We start from the raw sequence: 23,179 nt of genomic DNA on the forward strand, positions 1-23,179 counted from the left end.
CCACATCCCCAGATTTCCTCCTGGTTATCATCCATTGCTCCTCCTGCCTCCTTCTTCTCTCTGGCTGAGCAGAGAGATGCAGGAAGCAAACTCCAGACACAGGGTTTTTATTCCAAGGGTAAATGTATTTAAATAATTTACAATCACTGGACAGCCTGGAAGTCTGGGGTTTCCGTTGTTTCTTGTTTTGGTTTTTTTTTTTGTTTGTTTTTTTCCATGCTAAAATCACAAAGATGTTCAAAATAAAAACCGTATTTAAAAAATGACCGTACATGGTGTGAGGGAGGGGCTGGGCTCAGGGGAGCAGGCAGGGCCCCCATGGGCTGAGACCCCACCTCCCAATCCGGCTGTATTCCACAGGGAGAGGAGCTTCCCGCTGCTGCTGGAGCCAGGGCAGGCAGCAGGAATGGAGCAGGGACATGCTGCTGGGGCCATGGGACAGCTCTGTGCCCAGAGGCAGCTGCCAGCCCCACATCCCAGGGGTGGCAGGAGAGAGGCAAAGCTGCGACGCCAGCCCCAGCACAGCCTCTCCACCCCTCTGCTGTCCCTGCAGGCCAGGCTGGGCTCCAGCCCCGGGGATAAGGCAACACCTCGTGTCCAGGGAAGGACTCCCTGGCCGTGTCTGTCCCTCGTGGCCGTGTCCCTGCTGTCCCTGGCCTCAAGGCCAACGCTGGTGCACCCTGAGGTGCTGGTGACACCGCAGCTCCTGGGCAGCAGCCTGAGCTACCCCCCTGCCCCTCTCAACCCTTTCCACCCCCTGAGTGCCCAGCCTGCCCTGAGGGAATGCAGAGGCCCAGGAAGGGTTGGGAGTGACACTGGGGTAGCCGTGGGCTGGGAGCCACACCGTCACCCACAGCAGCAGTGGGTGAGCAGGCACTTGCCAGCTCCCCTGGCCCATGCCTGGGGACCTGTTCTCTCCCCAGGCCCTGGCAGCCCCGCTCTTAGCTCCACACATCCAGGGAGTAGCGGCCCTTTGTCATCAGTTTCTTTACATAGTCCACGGCCTGGGGCTGGCTCATGCTGCCAAACTCGGACACGATCTCGTAGAAGGTGTTCTGCACGTCCCGGGCCATGTTCCGGGCATCGCTGCAAACACGGAGTGAGTGAGACACCAGAGCACGGCCACACAGCCACCTCCCGCTCTGGAGGGTGTGCTCACCCCAGCCCCCTGCCCTCCTCTGAACCAGGACAGCAGAACCCTCCCAGGGCTTGTAATGCATGGCTGGGGAAACTGAGTCACACTCCTTTTCCTGAGAATTGCCCCCAAATCCCCATCCTGTCCCCAACCTACCCGCACACATAGATGTGAGCCATCCCCTCATTAACCAGCTTCCAGACGTTCTCCTTGTTCTTCTTCAGTAAGTGCTGGACATAAACCTGGCAGGAAACAAGGTGGAGGAGTGAGGGGAGAGGAGCAGAGTCCCCTCACCACAGACCTTTGAGAGGGAGGCTCAGGAAGGCAAGGCTGTGCTCGTGCCTCTGGCAGACAGGGCAAGTGCTGGGTGCTCCTGCCTGCCATGGGAGCGATGGTGGGCAGCAGGAACAAGTGGCAGGAGGAACAGTGTGGTACCTTCTCAGCCTGGTCCCTGGAGAAGGCCACGTTGAGCTGGGTGAGCACTCCCTCCTTCTGGAAGCGGGCCAGCTCCTCCCTGTACAGGTAGTCCTCGCGCTCATGGCGGCAGCCATAGTAAAGCACTGTCTCACCAACCTCCTTGCCTGCAGGGTGGGTCACACAGCCCCCATCAGCTGGGCCCTGCCAGCCCCAGCCCTGCCCCTTCCCAACCTCCCCTTGTCCTGACACCCCCAGCCCTGTGCTCTCCCCCACCCTGGGCTCGCAGAGCTGCACGATGGTTTCTGGTTACAAGGGGAAGCTCAGGACTGATTCCCAGGAGTGGCAACAGGCTTTGGATTCCAGTCTGAGTGACCTGACTGTGGTTATTTGGAGGTGTGGTGGTGGCACGTGGTATTCACATGCCCTCTGAACAGAGGGAAGCTGTGAGACAAGCAGAGAAGTCAGAAAACACAATTCTTATCTTGCTTGCTGTGCCTGTGTTGTGCTAAAGTAGAATGCAATATGGAGATTGTTTACCCAAAGTGAGGATGCTTTGTTCCCTTGGCCTATCAGGGCCAAGAAGTGTGTGTGTGTGTTGGACTGTCAGGAGAGAACCAGAGATGAGTGCAGGTCTGTGCAGCTGTGAGCAAGAGTGCAGGGCAGATTCAATGTAGATGAAATGTATATAGTATAGTATAATAAAGTAATTCATTAGCCTTCTGATGATGGAGTCAGATACATCATTCTCTCTCCCCTTCATTGGAGTCACCTTTGATTTACAATAGTGGCAGAGATCAGAGAAGTGGCCCAGCTCTGTCCACCCCCAAACATCCTCTGTGGCCAAGAGCAGGACAGAACACCCTTGCGTGGATAAAACCACTCAGCCCTGTTCACCCTGCCCCAGCACTCTGCTTTTGGCTGGGCCAACCCGCAACAGGACCAGCAAAGCTGCACCCTGGAGGCACCAAACTGCCCCCAGAGACCCCTGCAGCAGCTCCAGCCCCTGGGCACTCACTCACTCACCCTGCTGCTTGAGCCAGGCCCTCTCCTGGATGAAGCCCATGAAGGGGGCGATGCCGGTGCCTGGCCCAATCATGATCACGGGCGTGCTGGGCTTGAAGGGCAGCCGGAACTGCGACTTGCGCACGTACATGGGCACCAGGGAGCTGCTCCCCTGCTGGACAGGCACCTGGGAGCTGCTCCCCTGCTGGACAGGCACCTTGCTCCTGAGCCAGCTGGTGGCCACCCCTTTGTTCAGGCGGCCCGTCTTGGTCTCGTACTCCACTGTCACGGCACAGATGTGGATGGAGTTGGGATGGACCTGGGTAGGGGGATAAATATAAGGAAATAAAGATGGTGTAGAAAGTAATCTTACCCCTAAGGAGTTGCAGCTGGGTCAGTTAGCAAAGATTAGGAGCAGGCCTGACTTGAACAGGCCACAGCTGTGACCAATGAGACGAAGATGCTATAAAAGAGTGGGGTGGCTGGTTGGGAAGGGAACTGGAGTCATTTGGCTGCTTTGTGAAGAAGAAAGAGTCAGTGCTCTGAGGAGCTGCCCACGGGAAACACCAAGAAGGTGTGAAACTTCTGTGATAAGGAGACAACAGCATGGAACCCCTGCAATAAGATGACAGCAGACCTGCAGGGAAAAGATGCTGGAACCAGGCAGAGAAGGAGTCCAGCAACCCCACACTGTGCTCAGGAATGTGGGATAAGTTTAACTTCATGTTAACATTGGGACAGCTACTCCTCCCTGTGTGCTCCTCATGGGGCTTCTCTCTTGTCCTCAACTCATCACAGGACCACTGAGCTTCCCTGGAGGTTGCCAAGAGGGACTTTTGACCAGCCCCTAAAATGCCACCTTGCCAAGCAAATGAGCAAAGAGGAGCAGGGCTCCAGAGAGTCTGGTGGTATCAGGGCACAGCTGGCTGCAGCATGGGACTTTGCACAGACCCTCTGGGAAGCTGGGATAACTCCATGCATGAAGATCACTAAATCTGCCCTTCTCATAGTAAATGTCACCAGGAGAAGCTCCCAGCTGAGGGAAGCTGCAGCTGAAGAGGTCCCTCCACTGGCACATTCCCTGCTGGAAGCACACCCACCTTGGAGGAGGAGGCGATGGAGTAGTAGCGGGCCTGCAGGCGGGGCAGGAGCTCGCACAGGTGGTCGATGGGGGGGCGCAGGGAGGGCATGTCCTGCAGGATGGCCAGGATGTTCCTGCGGGCCTCCACCACCCAGCTGAGGTACAGAGCCTGCAGGCAAGGAGAGCACAGGCATCACAACCTCCCCACACGGCTGGCAAACACTCCCCTTGAGCCTGAACTGCTGCTAGTAAAGTCCAGGGTAAAGAAACAAAAAGGGCCTTTGCATAATATCCACAGATGTTTAATTCAGCTGCACCATGAGATGTTCAGGTGTGGAGGGACAGAATGTAAGAGAATAGCGCAGAAGGCAATCTCACACCTGAGGAGTGCAGCTGTACTCATCACCAAAGATTAGGAACAGGCCTGCCCTTAATAGGCTACAGCTGTGTCCAATAGGAAGACAAGTGCACCACAAAAGAGTGGGTTAGCTGGTGGAGAAGGGAGGTGGAGTTTGTTGGCTGTACTGTGAAGGAGTCAGTGCTGTGAGGAGCTGCCCATGAGAAATCACCAAGAACATATGGAACTTTTGCAATAAGATGACAACATTCAGGTCTCCAGCACACACACCTGGAGAGCTCAGCTTTCTCTCCAGGGGCCTGGAGGCTGACCCTGGTCTGGGGGTAGTACAAAGATACGGGCCAAGCAGGGAAATGTGAAGGAGTGGCTCATGAACATAGGGACAGAGGAACAGGGGAAGCAGCCAATGGGGCATAACTTAGGAGATGCCCCCCAGGGCCTCCACACCCTGTGGGCTCTCTGGCTGCCTTTTGGGGACCCCCCCAGCCCAGGTGGGCAGGGCAGTGCTCCCACCTTGCCCTCAGCAGCAGACGAGGCCATTTTGCGCAGGCGCTCCTGCTCGCCGCTGTCCGAGGCGTACTGGGCCAGCTCGTAGAGCACGTTGGTGCGGGGAGGGTTGGTGATGTCCAGGTAGTAGGTCAGGGCTGTCCTGTATGATGTGGGGCAGGGGAAGGGATGCTTCTTGTTGGATTCCTCTGGAGAAGTGGGAGAAAAAGAAAAAATAAAAATCCATCCGCCTCGTGCTGTTGTGTTAAGAGGTTTTGTGCCGGCTGCTACACACGCAGTGAGGGCTGGAGACAGAGCAGAGTGGGCTTCAGCAGCCTGTGGGTCAGAGCCCCAGCTCCACACTGAATCACCTCCATCTCCCAGTAGCCCATTTTGTGTTTCACAGATGCTGCCTGATAGTTTTGCAGCAAAAAACACACCCTGTGTTCCCCAAGGGGCTCCCTGCCCCGAGATGTGCACGAACAGTCCAGCAAACCCCCAGGCTAAGCAGGGGGCTGCCCTCCATGGCTAATTCGGCCTCAGGCACTTACAGCTCCATCAGATCTGGCCTCAAAAGTGTCCTTAGGCTCTGTCAGCCACATACAGCTGTGCTCCAAGGCCAGACCCATTCTGTTCAGCCTTGAGAGGTCCAAGGCTGGGGGACAGGAATGACAGCACAGGACACTGCACAGGGGGCCACAGGCTCCAGCAATGCCTTAAATCCACTTTGTCTCTAGAAACCAGGAGCTCTCTCAGGCTTCTGGGCCAGCACATCTGCTGCCTCAGGTCCGGCTGTGCTGCTCCAGGACTGTGATGGGCAGCAGCTGCCATCTCCCTCCTGCCAGAGGCTGGCTCTGCTGGGAATGCTCACCAGGAACAGCTCCTTGGATCAGCACAAGTGCTCCCTGCTGGCAGTTCAGTCCCCAAGCCTGTGCCTCCTCCCAGGACTGAATAAGAACATCTCACACACTCAGGGCCCTGAGGAGCTCCAGGGCTGCTGAAGGATGCTCTGGTGGGCTAGGGCTCCATAATTAGGAGTGTGCTGTTACATAATTTGTTGTTGAATGGGCTCACCAAGCGCATTTCACAACTGACCCACTTCAGCTGATCTCAGCAGGCAGGCTCTGAGCCCCTGCTAAAACAGCACAACACTGAGAGGGGCTGTGGGACATCTGGAGGTGCCCCACAGGATCTGAGGGTGAAGGACAGAGGCCACAGCTGGAGAACTGGAGAGCCTCAGGGGTCATCCCTACTCACCATCCAAGTTGTTTAGGGACATGACAGTGTCCAGGTCCGTGCCCAGGATCTCACCAATCTGGTTCACCAGGGAGGAGTCGTTGGCTGGGTACACAGCCACGTGGTCCCCAGACTCATACCTGGCACAGAGCAGGAGGAGAGCACATGGAACACCTGCACCACTTCTTGACCACCCCCAGCAGCTCAGCCAGAAGACAAGGGGGCTGGTGCAAGAGGCAGCAGGACAACACTGAGGTCTGATGCACAGGACCTGCACCACCAGGACCCACAGAGCCAGCAGTGACAGCAGCAGTGACATTGTGGGATAATGGTTTCCCAGGGTTTTTATTAACAGCAGTTCTGCCAGAGTTTCAGCAAGGACAGGTCAGTTTCCCAACAGAACAGAGCAAAGCTCCTCAAAACCTCTGCAGTTGTTATGTTAAGCCACTGGATTCATGACTTCCTAACAATTTAAGGAATTTAAGCCAGTGAGAGGGTTTTAAGAACAGGGCTTTATTCCCCTATGCACATACACCCAAACCAGGCACACAGAGGCGAGAGCAATCCTCAGCTCAGCTGCCCTCTCATTTATTGACTTCTAGAGAATTTCTGCAACTGGCACTGCTCAGGTAGGACAGAGATGTGGGATGGGATGGACCCAAAGCACTGCAAGAGCTGGGAGCAAGTCCTGGCAGGGGGTACCTGGTACAGAAGCCCAAAGGGGCAGTTAAGGCTGTGCTAAGGAGCAAGGTCCCCTTCTAAGTGCTGGATGAGGCTGGTGCCACATCTTTTTCTTTGCTCCCGACAAAAGAGAGGAGCAGTCTCCCCCAGGGAAGTACCTGATTTTGGAATTGGAGATATCCAGCTCCAGGTGCATCAAGTGTCGCTCTCCACCCTCGTTCAGCTTGCGGTTCTCTGTGACCTGAGCCAGGAAGGGGTTCTTGGCATCAAAGGGGCTGCAAGGAAAGACAAAGGTGCTCTGGGATTCCCTCCTGCAGGCTCATGGAGCTCCTTGTGTCCAGGCATGATCCCTCTGACTCCAGAGCAGGCCCCCATGACTTGATCCTGTTCCAAAGCACACTGCACCCCAGCATAAACCAAATCACAATCTGCTGCTCCCCACACTGGCACAGAAAACAGATCATGAGCCTGCTGCTCCCCACACTGCCACAGAAAACAGATCCTTTTCCTTCTCAGCACAGCCCAGCAGTTGACAGCTTCTTTCCCATTAAGGACACATGACATCCAACGGGATTGGAGGCACTGTCACATCTCAAAGAAATATTTCAGGCTGGAATTAATGTTTAAAGCTCATCTCTCCCCACAGCAATACTGCCAGCAGCCATCATGCATTGGCTGCTGCAGGCAAGGAAAGGCTCAGGACAGATGCTGTGGATATACCAGCCAAACAGCACATGTGACCACAGCCATCTCCTCACCATAAATGATTCATTAATTGGGGAATCTCAGAGTCCCAGTGGAGCTTTGAGCCCATTTCTCTTGGGCAGAGAGCTGCTGTGCTGCAGGTGCTGTTACAAACATCAGGGAGCCACCAGCCAAGCCCTGCCCCAGGCACAGCCTGCCCAGGGGTTTGGCACTCACGGCTTCTGGTTCTCGTAGCTCTTGAGTCTGCCCATCTCCCCTGTGTAGACTTTGTTCATGTTCACATCTGTGTGCACCACCAGCTCGTACTGCCGGATGCTGGGGGGAAAAAGGAGAGAAAAGAGAAAAAACTCACATTGGAACCCACAAGGTACAGCTGGAAGCATCATCTCCTTTGCTGGATTTGCTGCAGCTCAAAAACAAATTCCACCCCTTTGCCCCTCTTGAGACATGAGAAAACAGGAAGACTCTGCAGAAAGCCCAAAGCAAAGGGAACCCTCAGCCTCCCTGGAGCCTCACAACCAGCCCCAAAGGAACCAGAGCTATCATCTCCCCACTCAGAACAGGAACCCAGAGCTGGGCTCAGACTCACACCAGCGCAGGCTCAGGCCAAACATCCCCACTCACTGCTATACTTCACTTGTGCCCTTGAGTCTGGAAGGGGAGGCAGTGCAGAGGAAAAGGAACAGCAGCCCAGGGCTGATGACACAGCCACCAGTCAAGGTGGCCAGTCCGTGACACCCAGGAGGAGCTGCTCCCAAACCCACCTGGACTCTTCTCCTGTAGCCTCCACCCCAAAGTGCTCACACACTGCTGGCCAGAACTGCTCTCTCCAGGTGATGAAGTCTTCTTCCAGGCTAGCCAGGGCAGAAGAGAGAGTCAACAACCCAGCCCCATTCCCAGAGAAGCCACCTGAGACCCCTGTGTCCTCCTCCCATCACTGTGGGAAAAAGCATTTGCCTCGGACCCAGGCACCCTTGGTACCTCCACATGCCCACAGATCACCAGGAAAGCACCTGCAGAGCACTGAGTGGGAACTGCTGCTACACCAGACTCCCCTCCCTTCCCCAGCTCTGCCAAGGAAGGCTTGGCAGGCATTTAGGCTCAGTCTTTAAAAAACTCCCTGTTGCCCACCCCTGGCATGAGATGACCTTCCTAAAAGGTCATTATTCCATTGTGGCACTGCTTATTATTCTAGGCTCAGAGCCTTCCACACATGGCATATCCCTCCCACAAGGCCCTGCAGAGCTTAGAGGTAGAGCCACAGGTTGATATAATGTTCCAAGGTGCTCAAGTGAACACAGAGAGGTAAAAAAAAAAAAAAAAAAAAGAAAATATCAATATCATTGTCCGAGTTGGAAAGTTGCTGCCTCCCACCATAAAACAGCTCCCGAGGAGATTAACCTGCCTGCCTCACTGGGATGGGTGAGTTTATCCACAAAGGCAGAGGAGGCTGCAAAGCCTGCTCCAGTTGTCCCATGAGCATTTCAAGACTTAAAGCTGAGGTGGGATTTCCCAGACACAGGATCCCTCAGAACACTCCCTGTGCACAGAGAGCTGATTGTGGAAGACACAGCAGGCACACACACTCACAAACATGTCAACCCCAACAACAAGCCCTGTGGAGCTTATTTCTGGCTTGGTAGTGGAGCCAATTCCCTGCCAAGGTCTCTTCAAGATGCTTTCAGCCAGCTCTGACCAGCCCCTCAGCCCAAGGCACTCACTTGCCATCGTCATCTCCCAGCCCCAGCTCAAAGATGCGCTGCGCTCCAAGCTCCTCCAGCCTCTTGTCCACGTACTTCCCCATGGCATTGAAGTGCTCATAAGTTTTGTTCCCCAGCCCAAAGACCTGGAAGGGAACACTCATGAGCATGCAGAAGCAGGAGATGGACTTCCCCCATCCATTTGACATCCTCTGGACAGGTATCACCCACAAAGGATGCAGAACAAAGACAGTGAGACCTCTCCCAGCTCCCCCATCAGCTCTCCAGTAAGAATCTACCACTGAGAGTGTGTGGTCAGGAGGCACCAGCACCTCCCCTGAGCCTGGATGCAATTCCAAGAGCTCCTGCATATCTCCTTGTGGGACCAGTAAGAACCTGGACTGCCTGGAGAGCCATTGCTGGCCTTTGCCTCCCACAAACCACACAGTAAATAAATCCTTGCTCACTGCTTCACACAGAGTAGCCTCACATCTCCACCAGTGGATTTTACTCTCATTTGCAATATTATGCTGCCTAAGGAATTTGGCCAGGTTTTAGGTGAGGTGGCTGTTTCTCAGCCAGTATTCAGCTCAGCACGGGAAGAGAGCTACACAACTCCAAGTGATTTAATTAGCGGGAGAAGATCTGGCCCCAGGCTGCTCAATTAGCTTCTGAAGAGCAGCAGCAGCCTGTAGCTCATTTACAAACCTGTATTCAGTGCCTGCAGGGCTGTTTGGGGCTGTTTATACCAGGGAACCCTGATGATTTAAGGAGTGGAGAGCAAACTCTGACATTTGCATTTAAAGCCTCCAAAAGTACATTTGCAGGTGTCCACAAAGCCTGGGCAGGAAGACAGCAGGGATCTCATCCCAGACAAGGTGTACAAGGCACAGACATCATGTTGGGCCTTTCCCCAAGCCACTCTGGAGGGCTCTTGGCCTTCCTGCCCAAATGCAAGACAAGAACTGGAATAGAGCCACTTACTGCAAACCGGAGACCCGAGAGGTCGGCATCAGCCTCCTGCAGCCAGTCATAGAAATCCTGGGCATTATCTGTGGGATCCCCCTCTCCATAGGTGGCCATGCAGAACACTGCCAAGGATTTGTCAATCTCAGAGAGGCGACTCAGGTCCGACTGCAAGCAGAGGAAAGAAGAATATTCAAGGATCCCACACTGAGGCTGTTGGGAAATTCCTATTCCCACAGTGTAGGTGTGCAAACAGCACCACGTGTTTACAGAAGGGGTTGGGAAAGGCCAAACCCACCTAAAATGGCTGGGAAAATAAAGGAAACCACCCTTACTGGACTGCAAGTCAATATTTCTGCTCCACCACAAAGAAAAGCAATGGGATTTTCCATGCAAGGCTTTAAAGGACCAGGAGAATGTAGAACGGCAAGGACCGAGCCCGTACCTGCATCTCTCAGGCTGATCTTTTCTCCCCTAAATGACACAACTGTCCCTTGGCCAGGGTCATTGGATTTTTTTAGGGGGCACTGAAAGGTTGTGACTATCCCCAGGCTGTTCAGGGCTAAATTACCAGGTCATACTCCTCTGGATCTGCTGCCATGCCCCGGAGGCCATAGCGATGGGCATCTTTGGCCAGGCGATTGGCAAACTCCTCTGCTGTGCCTGTCTGGGAACCATAGAAAACCACGATATTTCGGCCCTGGAGAGAAAGAAAAATCCCTTTTAAATGGTGATTAATCATTTGGCAAATGCATGGATGAAGCACAAAGGAAATGCCTAAGATCAGGAATCCTGGACTGCGACCTAAAGGCAACCAGGAGTGTGCGCTTGTGCAGGACTCCAAGAGCTTGGCAGAAGACTCAGGGCTGAGCTGTTAATGAGAACATGACTCTTGCCACTCTCAGAGGGGAGATTCAGGTCAGACTAAAACCCAAAGCAAAGAATAAACTTTCCAGATTTATTCTCAACTTCGAGGCTGCAGCGTGACTCCAGGAAACAGGGAACACCCTGGATGGGAATGCAGAACTTGCCAAAGGCTCTGGGCAAGTGCCTGAGCACCAGAGCTCTTGCTCTGCTGCAAGCCAGCTACTTTGAAGTAGAATGGAAAATGCATCCAGCCCTTGCTTCCTCTTGTGTCCAGAGCAGCAGAGTCAAAAGCTGACAGTTCTGTGTACAATTCCCATTGCACAGCCAGCCAGTTTGGGAAGCAACCACACAGATAAACAACTGCCAGCCAATGACTTCAAAGTCTCTGCCATTTCCCTTCTGACTTTGATCTCATATTACATTCTTTTTTTCCACCACTGAATTTTTACTTTAATTTCTTCTCTAAGAACAACTCTCAGGCACAGACTAAAAGAGCTATTCCTGGCTGCTCACACAGCCTTCCTCTGGATGCTCTCTGCAGCAGCCATGTGTCTGTATCCAAACCAGCTCCTCCTGCTGACACTTTCCAGAGGAAAATGGGATGGTTCCAGAGGAAACTGGGATGGACATGAGCTCCCCCACCTTCCCAGCACCCCTTGGAGGCAGAACAAGCAGCTTACCGTCTTCTTCATCTTCTCAATGAAGCTGCTGTCTCTCACTGGAGCTGCTCTGAAAGACAGGAGGAACATCTTTTCAGATGAGTACATTCATTTTTGAGGTCAGGAATAAGCAAGTGGGAGAAAAGTGGCCTCCAGACGTCAGGAAAGCTGCCCAGAAGGGTGTGAATCTCTACTGAGCACTGTTATTCACCTGGTCCCAGGGATGCCCATTGCTCAGCCACAGGGCTTCTGCACACAACCATGGAGCAGGGACTTGGAGCACAGGGGAAAAGCTGAGCTCCTGCCTGACCCCCATCAGTGAATTCCCCCACAGGAAAAGCCCAGGCACACAGCCCTGCCCACCAGGAAACCTTTATCAACTGCTCTGAGAGGTTTCACAGCTGAGCTAAAGGATCTCACAGGAGCAGGTCTCCAGATAAGTCTCAGGGGCCAAGCCATGGTTTGAAAGAAGGGAATGGAAAACTCCCTCCTTCCCACACCACTGTGGGCAGGCAGGATCAGTCCTGAGCCATGCTCCCCAGGGCACATCCCCCAAACCTGAAGTCAAACAGGGCTAAAAATCAGCTGTTTGAACCTCCAAACAGCATGCCAGCCATGAGCCCCAGGGCTGCAGAGCCCTGTGGAGCAGGCACACGCAGCTGATCAGAGCCACAGAGCTCCCAGCAAGGCCACCACTGCCAGCCACGGTCCTGTGGAGATCATTCTGTGCTGGTTTCCCATTCCCAGGATGGATCTCCTACACAGAACATTTGCATTATTGAATAGATGTGGCTTTCCCTAGCTTGGAAGTGGGACAAACCCCAGCAGAGCCAGAAACATGGAGGTGGGGATTCACACTGCTGGGGCTGCCCTGTTAGGGAGGGAGCCAGAAGAGCTTTGCTATCCTTAGCACATCTTTGGATTTTCAGTGTCATGGAGTGAAAACAGCCCAGCCCTGAGGACTCTGGGAGCCTCACAAGCAGAGGTGACCATAACTACAGCCAGATTAGGTGCTGGGAGCTTTTCAGAGCAGGCTGGGACAGAAGCTCCCCCGCTGTCCTCCCCCAGCTCTGGTAGCAGGGAAGAGGAACGTGGGACCCGTTTCTGTGCCACAATGGAAGAATGCAAGGCCAGGTCTCCTGTGGGAAGAGAGAAGCCTCCAGGCAAAAAACAAATGGTTTTGGCTCCAGCCCATGTAAGAATGTGAAGAGCTTGCTAACAGTTTCCTCAGCTCTGTAGCCCAGAGGGAGGGATCCTGCGGATGTGCTGAGGCATTTGTGGAGAGCACACACACACAGAGTAGCAGGGTGGGGGACACTGATAAAACATCCCTTCCAGCACCCCTTGCTACCCAAAGGGATCAAGGAGCTCCATAACTGGGCCTGACAGCTCTGAGCACCAACAGTCTCATACAAAAGACAAAGCACACACAAAGGACAAGCAAAGCTGACCCCAAAAAGCTCCCCAAGGCAGCCATGCTCCCAGGAGAGCTGCTTCACACCCCGCTTGGCTCTCTCAGCAGCTAACAGCCTCCTCATGTTGTCATTTGTCCCCTGTTGGGAACTGGGATATCACAAATATCCTAAGGGAGCAGCCTCAGCCCTGCCCACGCTGCAGCCAGGGCATGGGCTTGGGAGAGCTCTCAAGACTCAGCTCTCACTTAGTTTTTATCTCCTTGGTGAACTTCTTTAATTCCTGCCCTCTGCAAATGAGATCCAATTAAAACAACTGTTGGTTTAACTACTAAACAAAATGCTTTTAAAGGAGGAGAAAAAGAAAAGTTTTTAGATCCTTTCAACAAGCTCCCTTTGGAAGAAAAAAGGGAGCAGCACATGGAGCTCGTCCATTTTCAAAGGAGGCAACCCTGCACTGAAGTGAGTGCTGGAGAACAGGCTGTGGCTCAGATACAGAAGAAATAATGAGTCTGGCTTTGGAAAAAAGGCTACACAACTCACTGAAATTGCTTCATCAGGGTGGCCTGAAAATCTGAGCAATGAAAACACACAGGCACCAAAGGCAGAAACTACACACATTTCCACTGCTCTGCCAGGGAAACTTGGAAGAGAAAGTTTGTCCTCAGCAAGGACTGCTCTTACAGCTTAGACAGCTCAAGGTAGCAGCTCCAAGCACCAGAAGAAGCACTGGGTGGAGGGAAGGGGATTAACCCCATTGTCAGAGTGAGTCTGTAACTTGTACAGCTCCCCCACCCTTGGTGAGAGCCCACAGCTCAAACAACTCCCAGGGCTCTCTGTCACTTTGGTTTCAGGAGAAAAAAAGGACAGGGGAGGAAGCTTCCAAAAGCTCAGCAGGAATACCAAAGCCTGTCTCAGCTGAACACTTCTCCTTCAGAAAGCTCCCATGGCTTTCCTGCTGAAAGCAGAGATACATCCAGAAGTGAGGACGCAGTCTGGATGCTGCACAGAAACCGAGCACTGACAGCAGGGACTCCTCTGGAGCAGCCTGCTTCCAAGCAGAGCCTCTCCCCTCCCTTCTCCTCCTGTTGCAGAGGGAGGAGGCACCCACTCCACCCAGCTTTGGAGCTGGAAGGACCCCAGCAGCCCATCAGGCAGAGTAACTCACCTGGCCACGGCCGGCTCTTCCCGCGGGGCTGAGTACACACAGCCCATGGCAGGGCAGGGAGGAGGCAGACAAAGAGTCCAGGGCAGCTGTGTCTGCAAAGGGAGCTGTGGGGGGACGGATCTAACTTAGCTCTGGAGCCACAGGCACACAGGCCTTTCCATTCTGCTCCTCCCGGGCGTTAAAACCAAGCATCAGCCTTTTGTTGAGGAGAAGAGAGCCAGCACAAAAGGTCCCGGCACGGGTCATAGCAGGAGTGGTGCTGTCCACTCCAATCCTCCTGGTGGGGCTTTGGAAGTTACTGAGTGGATCTGCACAGTCCTGAGAAACTGCAACATCTGGCAGCAGTGGCAGAAAGGAATTAGGAGTGGAGAATGAAACCTCCCAGGATCCTCCGCAGCACACGTCCCTCTCCCACCCGCACGGAGCAGGGGACGGGACACAAAACCCTCCCCCTGCCTCGTTCCCTTGGAAACTGTTTATATCACAGCTGCTTTTATATATTCTTTTATAAAAAAAAAAAAAAGGGGAAAAAAAAGGGAAAAAAAGCTTGATGCTGTAGCTGAATGAAACGATTCCAGACACTGCGTGAGCAACGCTTTGGGTAACTATGGCAGTGCCATTACAGACGCAGCTCAAAGGAGTTTGTTTTCCTCAGGATCCTATTAAATTAAATTAGAGATGGTCTCTCTCACACACACAGGCAGCAGAGAGCTAATCAGGCTGAGGACTTGGAGCAATTCCTGCCACAGGAAGCCCTACAAGTACCAGGGAATGGATTTCTGCATAGCTGCAGAATAGAGATAAGCCAGTTTCTGTCCCAAACAATGTTAAAGAGGGGGGGGAGAAGGGAGAGGGTGACACTCAGCATACCAATGGCTGTCCCACCAGCATCTCTCCCCAGGATGACTGTCTGCAGAGTGGGGACAGGAGAAGGGAAAGAAATCTGTGATTGAGAAACTTGCAGAGGAAGAGCAGCCAAAGAGCAAAAATAAATTCCTGCATTCCCCGGCAATGGCCCTGCGAGGAAGCGCGGTGGCCGTGGCTGCTGCTGATCCAGAGCTGCTCTCCCTAACGACATCTGCAGAGCAGGCAGCAGGGAGGGCTGCTCTGGTGGTTTTAATTAAGTCTGAAAATGGTCAAAACACAAGCAATGCTCAGTCAGTGGGATCCCAGCCTGGCCCACACACACTTGTTACACGTCACAGGTACAGGACACCTCGTCTGCAGGAGACACTGCATGTGCTGGGTTCTGTCCCTTCCGTGGGCACTTCAGGCAGGAAAACAGCTCCACTTAAGGGTGAAGATCAGCAGCCTGATCCCTCTCTGAGCTGTGGCTGAACCTGGAGATGCATTGCTGGGGCAAGATCATGATGATTCCCAGGCCACGCAGAGAGAACCCAGAACAGGGCATCTCAACCTCACATCTGCTCTTCCACAATCAAAGGCAGTAACAAAAGGCATTTTCTTTGCAGACCCTGCTGAGCTGACATGGTTTTACGAAGGTGTGCTGCTCTCAAAAACCCCAGAAGGGCACTGAGGTGCTGGATGCTGTGTTTAGGTCAGCATTGCACTTTAGCAATCACATTGCTAAAGCAGCAGCCACTGTGATGTGTCTGAATTGTTATTCAGCACCTTCATCCTCCAGTGTTCTGAGGCTGAAATTGGGGGGCCAAAGTGACACAACAGAAACCATCAGCCAATGCCATCAGATAAAGCAGCTCAGGACACTTTGGCAGAGCTGCAGAGAATGAGCTGAAGAAATGCAACCCCCCTAAAGGTCAAGGCTCTCCACTCCGGCCAGAGACAGCCCCACTGAGGCCTCTCTGCCTTCATGGGTCTGGGACAGCTTCCCTGCCCCCCACATCCAGAGGCTGGCAGTGGGATCCTGATTTGCTTGTTCATCAGAAAGGAAACTCCACCCCAGACTGAAGGATTACAGGAGGGAAGGAAACCCAAGGCTGACCAAGCTTGTTTTCTCACTCATTTTCCTCCCGGTTCCAGGCATCCCATAAAATCCCACTGCAAAAGCTGCAGGAAGTCACTGTCTCTGTCCTGAAGGATGGATGTGCCACCAGCCTTGGCTTCTAGGGTCACAGTGCCCTGGGACCAGCTTGATACAATGACCACAGCAGGTCTGCAGCAGGGTCCAGGGGAAAAAAAAAAACACTCCACAGCCTCCTGTCACTCTGCACCTGCCTGGCTGACACTTTTCCAAAGTGCAGCTGTGTCAGACACCTTGCTGAACAACCTCACCTCTCTGGTTATCAGCAACAGGAGGTGCTGCTGCTCCACATCTCCCACAAGGAGCAGCTGCTCCCAGGCACAGAGAAGGCAGCACAGACCCCAAAGAAGTAACAAAGTGCCTGTGAGGCAGCTCAGAGCCAGGGCCTGCAGCCAGGCTGGGATGGAACCCATGTGCTGAGGCCCTGCAGCAGAACAAGGTGGTAACACACAACCAGCAGTCAAAGCTTCCCTGCAAGGTCACCACAGCCTCTGGAAGAGCTGCACATGATGGGCTGCAGGTGGAATCAGTCACAAGGATGGGGAGCACGGGAGCCCAGGCTGTGCCATGGCAGGATCCAATTTCAGATGGACAGTGCCCTTTCCCCAGCCAGCACAGCCATTCTTACAATCTCCAGAGGCAACCACGTGCACTGACACACACAGCCCTGGCTGGCAGGCATGGCAGGGAAAGCATCCCAGCAATCCAACAGGACACATTCCCAAGGTAAGGCTGGGCTGGCACAGGCAGCTGGGCTGCTGCCAGCCATGTGTGCACCCATCTGCACAAGGTAGCACAGCCAGGGACACTGCTGCCCTTTAAAACCCTCCCAGCCAGAAAATGTACTTTCCAACCTCCAGAAACAAAGCACAAGCTTAAAAAAACCCAGCAGAAAACTGAGTTAAGTTTGGAATGTGACTGAGACAAGGAATGAAATGCACCCAGATCTCCACCTGTGTGGCTCATTCCTGGCCCCAAGCCCTCTGCAGGAGACAGGGTAGAACAAAGCTCTCCTCCTCCAAATTCAGTCTCCCACTCCAGGGCTAACCTGGTATCAAAAGCCAATCATGTTTTACAGGAGCTGCCAAGCAGCTCATCCCAGAAACTATTTCTTTCCTTCATAGCCAAGGGTAGATAAAATCTCCAACAGGAAACCTGCTTAAGAGCAAGCAACCTTTCTCCAGATTTACCTAAATGTGACTTTTATCAGAAAACACCAAGAATGAAATCCTTAAGAGTTCTGAAGTACAGCCAGAGGCTTTCCTGCCTTGCTTGGGAAAGGCCAATTCCCAGTTTGGGCCACACGGTGGGGTAAGGCAGAACTGCAGCCTGGCTCTTCCACCGGGATTTCTGCACTGTGAGCAGAACCCACAGCTGAGGGCACAGAAACGCCCCCTCACCGACCTCCCACAATCCAGCTGAGCCTCCCAGAGCCCACCACAAGAGAGAAAAGCTCCACTAGAGCCACACAGGCTGAGAGTTGTTACTTACACTGTCTGCATCTTGGGGAGCTCAGGCACTTCCTCCTTTTTCTTGCGGAAGAAGAACCAGTAGGTGAAAAGTCCAGTGATGAGGGAGATGAGGAACACGTCTGTCATGCTGAAGAGAGAGTCCTGCTGTGCAGGGCTGTCAGCAGCAATGGTTGGGTCCATGCTGGGCTCCCCCATGGCACTCAGAGGCACTGTGAGCAAGGAGAAACAGTGAGCACCAGCAGCCACACGGGACAGCATTACAGCACACCCTGAAAATGAGTTTTGCTTTACACTTTGTCTTAGGAGCACAAGGCTGCCCAACAACTCTTGGGCTAGAGGCCTTGCATCACAGCTCTGCAAGGTTCTTCTGTGTCCCACCAAGCTTTTTCCTTGCTGTTGTATCCATGCTGATCCATCCCTCTGCCAGCAGCATCAGAGCAGCCCCACACTCCAGCCAAGGAGCCAAACCAGGCTCCTAACCCCAGCAATAGGGACTCATGGCCAGCCTTTACTAAAGCCCTCACTCACCACACAACCCCTGGGTGTTACTGAGGGATGACCCCACTCTTCAGTCATCCCACAGATCTGGGGCTTCCTCCCTCCTTCCCACAAGGTGACAGGATGCCCTGGCCCCACTGCTGTGCTGATATTTCTGATTTACTCCATTGCAGATTGGATTTACTATCCATCTCTCCCTGGGCCTTTGGCTTCCCAGTCCCCTCCATGATCTCCCCCAGTTTAACTTCCATCTCCTTGAATTGCTCCTTTACACTTACCAAGGCAGAGTTTAAGTGATTTGGGACTTGCCCACAGCCATACCCACAGAGTCTGTGGTAGCACAAGGATAAACACCCAGCCCTCAAATACCCAGGCAGCCCCATGGCCCCTGTCCCTCCCCTGGGGAGCCACCCATCCCTCCCTCCCTCCCACTGCTGTGCCAAAGCTCTGAACCCCTCTGACCCTAACCCAATGGCAAGATTATCTTCCCTACACACAAGGACACACTCTGTCCAAACAGACAGATAATTAACTCTAAACTTGATTTGGAAGGGCAAAGTGACTCTCTCTTTGTACTTGGGCATGCTGCCAACCCAGGGGACCATGGACATTTGAACTTGCACGTAGAAAAGTGACTCAGAGCCTTGCTGGTGTCACAGAGGATACATGCCATGGCTGAGAAATAAAAGTGACTGAAGAGAGAAGAGAAGAGAAGAGAAGAGAAGAGAAGAGAAGAGAAGAGAAGAGAAGAGAAGAGAAGAGAAGAGAAGAGAAGAGAAGAGAAGAGAAGAGAAGAGAAGAGAAGAGAAGAGAAGAGAAGAGAAGAGAAGAGAAGAGAAGAGAAGAGAAGAGAAGAGGTGATGCTTAGGGAGCACTATTGAGGGAGACCAGGTACCTTCAGCAAAGATCAACCCCCTGTTGTTACCCACACAAGGGAAGTCCAGCTCCAGACAACACACAGCCCTGTGCCACAGGGCACCAGCCATAAAAATCACCCTGTGGAGCACAGGGAGAGGTCCACAGCCACCTGGCAGTGACCCTGGGCAGGTGCTCTGGAAACCAATGAGTGCTCAACCCCACAAGAAGTTTCATTTGGTGGAGAACTTGGCAAATAACTGCATTACAAAGAGCAGTCAAACACCACCTCAAAGCTGCCTGCTAGATTCCCACAGAAGACACCAAGGCACGGTGCTGGAAGAAAAATAACAGTGATGTGACTGCAGACAAGCAAATTGCACATTCCTCTCCATCAGACAGGTCACCCTGTCCTCCCTCCTTGCAAACAGGCTTTCCATGGCTGGAGCTTGGAGCCAAGCAAGAGCTGGGTGTTACTTCTGTACAACTGTAGACTAAACTGTTAGTTAAAGCCTCCACAAAAAAAATTAGTTGCCAAAAAGGCACAGCTCCCAGGAAGATCCCTCTCCTCCTCCTCATCTGGTTCCAGTAAATCAGAAAGGAGCTGGTCTGGCAATCAGCATCAGGGGAATCTGCTGGTGGGGGAAAAATGTTGCTGGTTTATTGCTTTTATTCCTGATTAAAGAAGTTTTAATTACAAGCTCTTCTCCTCTCCCCCTCTGCCACCCAACCTGCAGGAATTTCAGCCAATCTCAGCCAAAACCTGCCAGTGAATCCTTCATTTCACAGAGTTTTGGGGTTTTGGTTCTTGCCATCTCACTCATCACTTGAACTCTCATTACACCTCAGGGCAAAGAACCCCTGAGTGGTCCATGGTTCCTAGGGAGCCTCAACTGCTGCCTGTGCACAGCACAGCCCAACTCTGCAAAGAGATGGAGGAGTCAGTGCCCAGACACAGGCAGGAGTAAATATCTCCAACTCTGCAAGGTGGCTTGGTTTGTTCAGCAGCAGTTTCACTGCCCAAATTACACAAGGGTGGACAATTCCCCTCACACAGGGCAGTGATGGCCATGTCAGTAAAATTACCCTCAGAACAGCCTGTCTTTCACTCACTTTCCCTGAAAACTCCAAGGCACATAAGGCAATGACAAGCCTTTGCTCAGAGGAAGCCACGAATAAACACAAGGCTGATGGAGACCATGCTGAGCTGGTTTGGGGCAGGAGCTGCAGCTCTTTCCCTTCTGAGCCCTGGGAAAGGCTCCTTGCTGAGGACACAGCAGCTTCCCTTGTCACCAAGGGCAGGTGCAGAGAGCTCCAAACCAGACATGTTTGTGGTGAGCAGCACCTGGCCCACAGCAATTCCCAGCTCCAGACAGCTCAGACATGGATATTCATGAGCTGCCCTGTGTGGGCAAAGAATGAGGGCAAGAACCAGCCTGTGCTCTGCTCAGCCAGGTGAGGGCTTTGTCTCCAGCCAAAATTCATGACTGTGCTCAAAGCAGCAGAGCTGCAGCTCCCAGAGCAGAGGGGTTTGGCTCTCTCAAGCCTCCAGAGGAGGTCTGCTCTCCCAAGCAGTGCTGCCCTGGAGAGAGGCATCCTCAGGGAGCAGCTGCCAGGAATGCTGCCTGGGGGGATGTGGAGGTGGAAGCTGTGCTATCTCCTTGCCTTGACCACACTGCAGCTCTCCAGGGCTTCAACAGGGAGCCCTGCAGCTGCAGCCAGGCCACCCACTCACTGCCCACAGCCAGGGAAGGGAATATTCCAGAAGGTTCATGGCTCTGGTGCATCCAGCAGAGCCTGGTTTGTTCTCTCTTCATTCACAATCTCCACTGCACAAAGTCTCCACACTGACTTCTAACCCTGGGAGGAAATGTGATCATGGCCTGGTGACAAGAGCTGCTTTAATTTTGATTAATTTTAATTTTGGGCTCCCTCTGGTCCTGGACATTTGGTTATTCAAGGTTTATATCCCAGCTACAGATTCTTCTTTTTGCTTTCCCTTCACCACCCCTACCCTCAGGAAAAGGTTTGCTTAGGCATAGCAAGAGAAAGGCCAAGAATGTGAAATCAGACCTCATTTCTCTTTTTTAAAGGGTTGTCTTAACTCAGGAACTATTGAACTCACTTCACCCAGCACAGGAAGATTATTGCTCAGCTTATCTCAGTCTCACCTAGCTGGCTGTAACAATTATTTTCCAGAAGTTCACAGCAAATCTGTCATTTTCAAATGACATTTTCATGTCATTTTCAAATACATATCCTTTACTAACTTCCAGTGAAAAGAAACCTGACTCTTACTTGAAATTTAGCTATCCTGGGAATCCTGCAGTCTCTGGAAGGGCCTTGGTAGAATCCAACTAGATTTTTAAAAGGAAAAGGAAATTTATGATACAGGAGTAAAACTTTCCCTGACAACAGTTTCAAGGGTGCTCATTTTATCCACAGTGTTTATTATATCTTCAATCTAGGTAAGACAAGATGTCCATATCCCTGGGGTTTTTTCTAATGGTGGCTCCAGTTCCTGGATCCCTGCTTGTGCACACAGCAAAGCCATCAGGCTCAGCAAGATGTGAGCATTTTCATCACACAGAAAAGTCACAACATTTTGAAAGATTGCTATCAAGCAATGCTATGTTTTAGCACAGCTTTTCAGCCCCTGAATGTGAGAATTTGCTTGATATATGGCAGCTCACAATAATTCAAATCATCAGGGACCTTCTTTGCACATCTCTGTGCTAGCAAACACTTCATCTTCATATTAAATGAAATGTATCCCTCATTCTCATGCACACCTTGGAAAAAGAAAAAGGACTGGAAACACTCTCAGTGCCAGGCATCCTCAAATTCCCCCTGGTTTCCCTACAGACTAAAGGGTCTATAAGGTCACAGGGTTAAAAATACCTAAATATATATAGAAACAGTATTGCAACAAACAAGACAGGAGTGATGAAGGCCAAGTGGTCAGCAACCTGAAGAGATTTATTCTCCTTCCTTGCATCAGAAGATGGTGCATCAGATGCCCCCAAAAGCACCCTAGAACACAGCACCAAAAGCACAAAAGGTGGCTGGGAGGTTTCCCCTTGTGGAAGTCACACTGTGATAACTCCTAGTGACCAAAAGCACCCCGGGACACAGAAGCACAATCACAAAAGGTGGCTGGGAGGTTTCCCCTTGTGGAAGTCACACTGTGGTATCTCCTATGACCAAAAGCCTTGGCTCTGAAGCTAAACTGGCAATGTGGGCAGGAAGTTGTCTCTCTTGAGACTGAAGCAGCCTTTTTCTTAATGTAGTATCTGTGATGGGTTTCAAGTACCTCAGCTGGACTTCCCAGTCCCAGACCAGGACTGCAGCCTGTGACTCTTGCCCCAAAAATGAGTGACCAAGTTTCTCTGCTTGACTCTGCCCCGTGCCACCACCAGCACACCCTGACATGCAGAGTCAGCCTCGCCCAGAGGGGAAGGAGAAGGAGAACTGCTGAGCAAGCACAATCTCACAGGGTTTGTGTGATACTGGCTGCTAATCCCTGGGCTGCTCCAGGGAAGGGGCCAGCTGAAGATAAAGTGACACATCAGCATGGTCCCAAATGAAATGCTCTGGTATGCAGAAATCTGTCTTATCCCACCTTGTGTTCAGCACTGCATTCTCCTGGGAGGTACTGAGGTTTTAGCAAACTTTGGAACACAAAAGTTATCAATTCCTGGATGGGGATGGACATCTTTCTGTGGGTCAACACACTGGCTTGATTTTATTTAAGAAATAGGAGGGGCAGAGGGAAAGACTCAGTCCCAGGTTTTTCCTTGAGAAGCATAAGAAGGGAGATGCCTTGCTCAGCAGGGAAGGAGAAGGAAAACTGCTGAGCCCAGGCTGCTCACTGCCCCCACCTCTGATCATCCATCCCCAGCAGCAGCTGGAGCACCAAGGAGCCCCTGACTGCAGCCCAGCACACCAGAGAGGGATCCCCACACACCCTGCAGACACTGCCTGCCCTGGCATGGCTGGCACAGGGGCTGCACCCCCAGAGCTATCAAAACACCCAAGGTTTTTCCCTTTGGACACCTGCAGATAAGCACAGGAGCTGCAGGTGGAACCTGTGCTCTGCAGCATGTGCAGAAAGAGAATCAGTGGTGATGGAGTCAAAGAGGAGCTGCGTGACAAACGTGCAGTGCCACCAGCCACCCTCTGCCCGACCCTGGCACCAGTGCCAGGCTACATTCAAAGGGAGCTCAGCAGGGTGCAGGCAGAGGAGCCTTCCCAGCCCACAGCAAGGTCCAGGCTGCCTCAGCTGAGCAGCAGCAGGGACAGCAGGCAGTGGTTTGGAGCCAAACCACCCCTGCAGCAACGAGATCTCCTCATTTCTCACATCACAGTGCCAACTGGAGCTCTGGAGCCCCCATCCCCTCTCCACCAGCCCACCATCCCCTCATTTCTCACATCACAGTGCCAACTGGAGCTCTGGAGCCCCTGTCCCCCCTCCACCAG

General features: G+C 52.7%; 1 protein-coding gene across 4 annotated transcripts in view; it reads right to left on the reverse strand.

The window, feature by feature from the left end:
• Positions 1–104: 104 nt before the first annotated feature.
• Positions 105–23,179, reverse strand: part of LOC118694065 (NADPH--cytochrome P450 reductase) — a 30,340-nt gene continuing 7,265 nt past the window's right edge. For 3 of the 4 annotated variants that reach the window (XM_036394980.2, XM_036394979.1, XM_054517003.1), the window contains 15 exons: positions 17,367–17,556; positions 11,315–11,363; positions 10,339–10,467; positions 9,786–9,935; positions 8,823–8,947; positions 7,866–7,955; positions 7,318–7,416; positions 6,555–6,671; positions 5,737–5,855; positions 4,507–4,688; positions 3,655–3,804; positions 2,576–2,873; positions 1,571–1,716; positions 1,292–1,377; positions 105–1,086 (listed from right to left, as the gene is read on the reverse strand). In XM_036394980.2, coding sequence (XP_036250873.1) covers positions 942–1,086; positions 1,292–1,377; positions 1,571–1,716; positions 2,576–2,873; positions 3,655–3,804; positions 4,507–4,688; positions 5,737–5,855; positions 6,555–6,671; positions 7,318–7,416; positions 7,866–7,955; positions 8,823–8,947; positions 9,786–9,935; positions 10,339–10,467; positions 11,315–11,363; positions 17,367–17,542 — 2,061 coding nt within the window. In that variant the 5' untranslated portion in view covers positions 17,543–17,556 and the 3' untranslated portion in view covers positions 105–941. Of the gene's footprint in view, positions 1,087–1,291; positions 1,378–1,570; positions 1,717–2,575; positions 2,874–3,654; positions 3,805–4,506; positions 4,689–5,736; positions 5,856–6,554; positions 6,672–7,317; positions 7,417–7,865; positions 7,956–8,822; positions 8,948–9,785; positions 9,936–10,338; positions 10,468–11,314; positions 11,364–13,873; positions 14,153–17,366; positions 17,557–23,179 lie in introns of those variants that run through there. The other variant, XM_036394981.2, reaches the window with a different exon arrangement.

Source organism: Molothrus ater, chromosome 21 (genome assembly GCF_012460135.2).
Source record: "Molothrus ater isolate BHLD 08-10-18 breed brown headed cowbird chromosome 21, BPBGC_Mater_1.1, whole genome shotgun sequence".
Lineage (NCBI taxonomy): Eukaryota > Metazoa > Chordata > Aves > Passeriformes > Icteridae > Molothrus > Molothrus ater.